General features: G+C 48.0%; 1 protein-coding gene across 2 annotated transcripts in view; it reads left to right on the top strand.

Moving 5' to 3' along the window:
* Positions 1-2044: 2044 nt before the first annotated feature.
* LMCD1 (LIM and cysteine rich domains 1) overlaps positions 2045-6000 on the top strand; it is a 57092-nt gene continuing 53136 nt past the window's right edge. For both annotated transcript variants that reach the window (XM_086366614.1, XM_086366615.1), the window contains exon 1: positions 2045-2193. In XM_086366614.1, the coding sequence (XP_086222740.1) occupies positions 2152-2193 (42 nt within the window). In that variant the 5' untranslated portion in view covers positions 2045-2151. The remainder of the gene's footprint in view (positions 2194-6000) is intronic.

The raw sequence follows: 6000 nt of genomic DNA, 5'->3' as shown, positions 1-6000 counted from the left end.
CTCAGTCGTGTCCGACTCCTAGCGACCCCATGGACTGCAGCCCACCAGGCTCCTCCATCCATGGGATTTTCCCGGCAGTCTCCTTACAACCCAGGTTTTAGTCCACTTGAGCCCTGGTTTCCAGCAAAGGGTGACAGGAAGAAAACTTCATGACAAACAGTATTCTGTCTGTGAAAAAAGGTGAAAAGGGACTGTGTTTAATCCTCTGTCTAGGCTAGGATAATGGCTCTAGGAACCCAGGTCTGTGGAACTGGCTTAATATCTGTGGGTTTATAGGCAGACAGCGTGGCACAGTGAGTCCTGGTAGATTTTGACTTATAGGACTTGTGAGATGTTGCAAGAGACTTCATCCCAAGGATATGAGAAAACTTGCTTGTCCAGACCTGCATGACCCAATTAATCTGCAAAAAAAAAAATTAATTTCTTAGTTTATGGCTCGTTATCCTGAGCACCTTCTACCCAGGTGAAATCTCAGCCTCCCTCTCCCTGGTTAAAGCCTCACTGAGAAGTCCAGCTTTGAAGCACTGACCCTCTCTGATCATATTCCCTCATCTCTTAAATGGGAGTGATCATCATCAACATCATCATGTTATAATAACACTTGTGATAATTATGAGATTGTCATGAGAAAATAGGACTCCAGGAGTGAAGATGTATATGTTGGCATTTATAAAATCAGGACAATGTTCTCTCCCTCCCTGAATCGGGACGATTTACACGAAAGCAAGTTATAAAAGGCAGATGAATATTTTACAAACATTAATTTTAAAGAAATCACGATTCCTTAAAAAACTGGAAATAGAACTGCCTTATGATCCAGCAATCCCACTGCTAGGCATACACACTGAGGAAACCAGAAGGGAAAGAGACACGTGTACCCCAATGTTCATCGCAGCACTGTTTATAATAGCCAGGACATGGAAGCAACCTAGATGCCCATCAGCAGATGAATGGATAAGAAAGCAGTGGTACATATACACAATGGAGTATTACTCAGCCATTAAAAAGAATACATTTGAATCAGTTCTTATGAGATGGATGAAACTGGAACCTATTATACAGAGTGAAGTAAGCCAGAAAGAAAAACACCAATACAGTATACTAATGCATATATATGGAATTTAGAAAGATGGTAACAATAACCCTGTGTACGAGACAGCAAAAGAGACACTGATGTATAGATCAGTCTTACGGACTCTGTGGGAGAGGGAGAGGGTGGGGAGATTTGGGAGAATAGCATTGAAACATGTATAATATCATGTATGAAACGAGTCGCCAGTCCAGGTTCGATGCACGATACTGGATGCTTGGGGCTGGTGTACTGGGACTACCCAGAGGGAGGGTATGGGGAGGGAGGAGGGAGGAGGGTTCAGGATGGGGAACACAGGTATACCTGTGGCGGATTCATTTCGATATTTGGCAAAACTAATACAATATTGTAAAGTTTAAAAATAAAATAAAATTAAAAAAAAAAATAAAGAAATCACGACTCACTGGAATCTCACCTCCTCTCCGGTGATTGGCAAACTTGCCCAGGTTTGGGAAAAGCTAACCAGCTGAGTCAAGCTGCCGCCTACACCACCTGCCCACCCCCGCTCCCCTCACACCCTCCAGACGACAAGGCAGAAAGGGTGGGCAGGAGAACACAGCTCAGCATTTATTTTTGGACCCAGTTCACTAAAAATACCCCAAGCCTCCCTGTTTGATCACTCTCCCTTTTGACCTGAATGGATCGCAGGGCCCCGGCGGCCCGCCCCACCCTCAACCCGTTGTCCTTTAAAGGAGAAGGGCGTGAGGAAGGATTCCTGCCGCTCAGGGACAGATGTGCGCCACCCGGACAGGCAGGGGCCGCGGCCTCACTGACGTCAGGGAAGCGCTCAATCAGCCGCAGCCTCCCGGCCGGGCCCAAACACCCGAAGGGTTGGGGGGGTACCCGCGAGCTGGGATTGGCTGGCCAAGTGCAAGCGCCCGCGCCGATTGGCTGGCGAGGTTTTAGAGGGAGTCCCGCTCTCCAATTAAAGGGCCCCGCCGCACCCGGCTGCTCACAGAGCTCTCCCTGGGCCAGCGATCTTGGCCATTCAAGCACAGCTGTCCCCACTGCACGCCCTCGCGCCTAAGCCTGAGCAGCCAGGCGCTGTCTGTCCGAAGAGGATGGCAAAGGTGGCCAAGGACCTCAACCCGAGAGTTCAGAAGGTGAGCTGAGATCTGTCTGTACTTGGGCAGATCCTTATTTTCCCATTTCCCTCTCCTGTTTGAAGAGGCTTTCGTAGATGAATGGAGAAAAAAGTTCACTAAATTCCAAGACTTTATAGAAAATAGAATCGTTGGGAATACAGGTTTGAGCTAACAGGCACATACCCCAAATGCTACTCTTAAAAGCCTTTGTGTAAAGTATTTGCAACAGATCTTGGTTCTTTGATGATGCTAATTAAAATTTAAATAAGGTAAAACTTTTTTCTTAAATGTTAACTCTGTGCTTTTGGAGGAGTGGGCAAGGAACCCTACCCTCCTCCTCCAGTGATTGAGGTGAAGGTGGGAAGGGGTGATATTTACTCACAAGGAATCTACCCCTGTGCTCTCATCCCAACATTTTCTGTTTTTCACACACACATACAAAGAAACCAGTTTCTTTAGTTGGTGTTGGCAGTGGCGACAGTTCCAGCACACGGGAACTAATTTCTGTCCCCAGGGTCTTCACTTTTCCCTTTCAAGAAGGGCTGGCTGGGAGCCCAGAAGGTCATGGGTGAATGACTGCCCGAGGGGCCTGCAGCTGTGCCCTTAGCTCCAATCCCTGATGGTTACTTACCTGCAAACCGTGGGGGGTGGGGGCGTGGAGGGGGGAGGTTGTCACAGGCTAGGGGCTAAGAGGACCTGTGAACTGGAAGGAAGCCCAGAGACAGCCTAGACCAGTGAAGAAACTGAGTCTCAGGGTCACAGAGAGTTGGTTCAGGGAGGCAGTGGAGCCTATGGGAAAGCCTTAGGCATGGAAACCCCAGTTGTGCCACTTTCTAGCTGTGCAACTTTCTAGCTGCACCACAATGACCAACCACGTCCATCACCTTTCTGAGCCTCAGTTCCCTTGTCTCCCATAGAGGGATGTTAGGCCCCGCCTCCCTCACAGCAGCAATAATAGCTATGGTACCCCGTAGTGTTCTCTCCCAAAGTAGTTATTTTTAAACTTAAACTCTGATTTCAGGGAAAATCAGAGTTTTGGTCTTTCAAGGCAAAGTCCCCTGTAAACATTTGCTATTACCTGGGCAAGGCGGGATAGAATGAGAGGGGGAAAGAAAAAGAAAAACTATGTCAGAATCAAAATGCAAGTCAGCCACTTAGAGGTGCAGGATTTACGTTATCTAATTTACGACTGTACCCCTGCAAGGCTGACCTGCCCCAGACTCCCACACAGAGTCCATCAGACCTTCTGAATGTGTACACCAGGGCAGACTTCATCCAGAGAGCATCTCTCTGGAATGTTCCTGCCCCCCACCCCCACCCCCGCTTCACAGTTGCCAGACTGTTTGCAGAATCCAGTCATCTCTCCTTCTCTGGAATTCTCACAACATGTTAGACCTTGGTAAGCTACCTGTCCTGTTAATTTCTACCTACTAATGAGTCAGGCACACACTGCTCTTACTTTTCTGCCCATCTTTCTAAATCCCTTGAGGGACAAACCTTTCTTGCTCATCTCTGTTCCGACGCAGGCTGCCACGCACAGCATGACTCAATAAACTATGAGTGAACCAGCTAAGACCATAGTGTTCGCAGACAGTACAGTCTGTGTGTTACTGTTTTCTAACTTGTGGCAGCTCCAACATATTTGTGTGTCTGAACTGCCTCCCCAGATTCAGCCAAAGTAAAAGAGTTCAGAGCGAAAGGGGCAGTGTCTCATTGTCCAGTGGCACATCAGATGATTCAGGGTGGTTTTATTACAAGCTGATGGACAGTTAATGTGTGAAGGGAGACAGGAGACACGGAACCTCTCTCCTCAGCACAGCCCGGGTCCCCACTCGGAGGAAGCCTTGTTTTTATTTTCCTTTGCATGGGAGAGTGTGATTATCCGGATTAGAGGTGGAACACAGTCTCCTACTTGTCACCCTCTAGTGCCAACTTCCTTGCCCTGCAAAGGGTTTATTTTCCATTTAGATCCAATTACAGGCTTAGTGAAAGAATGTGGTGGGTATAGATGAAAGGGCGGATATTTTTTACCCCTTGGGACTGTGACAATCAGGAGGAGGATCACCACATGGGTGATGAACCCAGGTCCTCCACTCAGAAAGCCGAGGGAAGGGAAGGGAATGGGGGGAAATCTCTCCTTGCTGAGGTGTGTATCGGCGGTTAAATGCTGGGTTGTATCAACAGCGTGCTGCAGAGCTTTTATGGCATATTTACTTTTTAAATCTGCAACAGTGGTGGATTTGCTAACATTTGGCTTCAGGAGGCATAATCACACATAGGCATTTTGAAGCAATTTCATAGACTCTTAGAGCTGCAAGGGACCGATTTACAAAATGAGAAATGGTTTCAAATGGCCTCCATGAGGACTCCGCTGCCCTGCACCCAAAGGGAGGGGGGCCACAGGGAATCCCAAGAGCTGGGAAGCCAGAAACAGTCTTTGAGAGAGAGAACATTAAAATCTCCAAGTTGGGGCAGCCTTTGAGATCATCTCCCCAATTCCAGGCAGACAGGGGGACTGGCCATGGGTCCCATCCTTAGTTCATGGCAGGGTATAGAAACAGTCCCTTCCCTCCTCCTATCTGCACTGAGCCAAATGCTCCCATTGGCTACTCTTGAGCCCTGGTTTGTTTTTCGACTGGGAAAAAAGTTTCCTAGCATGGAGATCTTGTTCCCTGAGAATCAGGAACTAGCCAACATTCCCTGGTAACAAAAAGCCTGGAAGATCAAATGCCATTTCTCTTGGTGGAATCAACCACCACTGTGGGTGTGTTCTTCTCTGGTTTATTAAGTCATCAGTATTCTTGTAACCAGCCTGGGGTTCAAATCCCAGCTCCACCACCTACTAGCTATGTGCCCCTGTGCAAGCTGATTAACTTCTGAGTCTGTGCCCTCATCTGAAAACTGAGGAGACACTAAAAGCATCTCTCTCCCAGTTCAGTTCAGTTTCTCAGTCGTGTCCAACTCTTTGCGACCCCGTGAATCACAGCACGCCAGGCCTCCCTGTCCATCACCAATTCCCGGAGTTCACTCAAACTCAGGTCCATCGAGTCGGTGATGCCATCCAGCCATCTCATCCTCTGTCTTCCCCTTTTCCTCCTGCCCCCAATCCCTCCCAGCATCAGAGTCTTTTCCAATGAGTCAACTCTTCGCATGAGGTGGCCAAAGTACTTAACTTTCCTTCCAAGGGGCCCATAATCATTAAATGAGCTGATGTATACAAAGGGCTCAGCCCCTGAGTGCAAGTAGACTTGGCCGTTATTATTGTCGGTGGTGGTAGTTGTATATTTCAGTGAGCGTGTGATTGCTGAATGGAGTCTTTTGGTGAATGAGGACATACTTTTCTTCTTCAGATGACTGGCCCATCTGAAGAGCAACTAATTTTCACTCAACTGAACGAAAGCCAGCGGCCTTGATAACCTAGAACAAGGACTGATGACCTTGTCTTCATTCTAGCCTAACACATACAAAATCTGCTTACACAACAGAGATCATCAGTCAGTGAGCATTTCACTCTGGAGTCCTGGAATAGTTAGGCCTAGAAGGAGACATGGAGCTCTTCTCACTTTATAGATATAGGAACCGAGACCCAGAGTAGTCAGGTCCTTTCTCTGAGACTGCTAAGAAGGTGGGCCGGGGCCCAGTAGGCTCTGCAAGAATACAGGCTCTTGGCTGCCAAAGAACCATTTGCAGGAATTTAGAAAGGACTAGAACAAAGAGATCTGAGAGCATGTTCACTGCTGCCTGTGTGCCTGCCAGTGGACCGGCTCCAGAGGGTTCTATTTCTCACCCCTCAGCACAATGTCCGAGGAGCATGAACGGATGGTT

Source organism: Bos grunniens, chromosome 22, assembly GCF_055505025.1.
Source record: "Bos grunniens cultivar Pamir isolate PY7600 chromosome 22, Bosgru_T2T1.0, whole genome shotgun sequence".
Taxonomy (NCBI): Eukaryota; Metazoa; Chordata; class Mammalia; order Artiodactyla; family Bovidae; genus Bos; species Bos grunniens.
The sequence above is the reverse complement of the archived record's forward strand: the minus strand, read 5'-3'. Positions and strand labels throughout refer to the sequence as shown.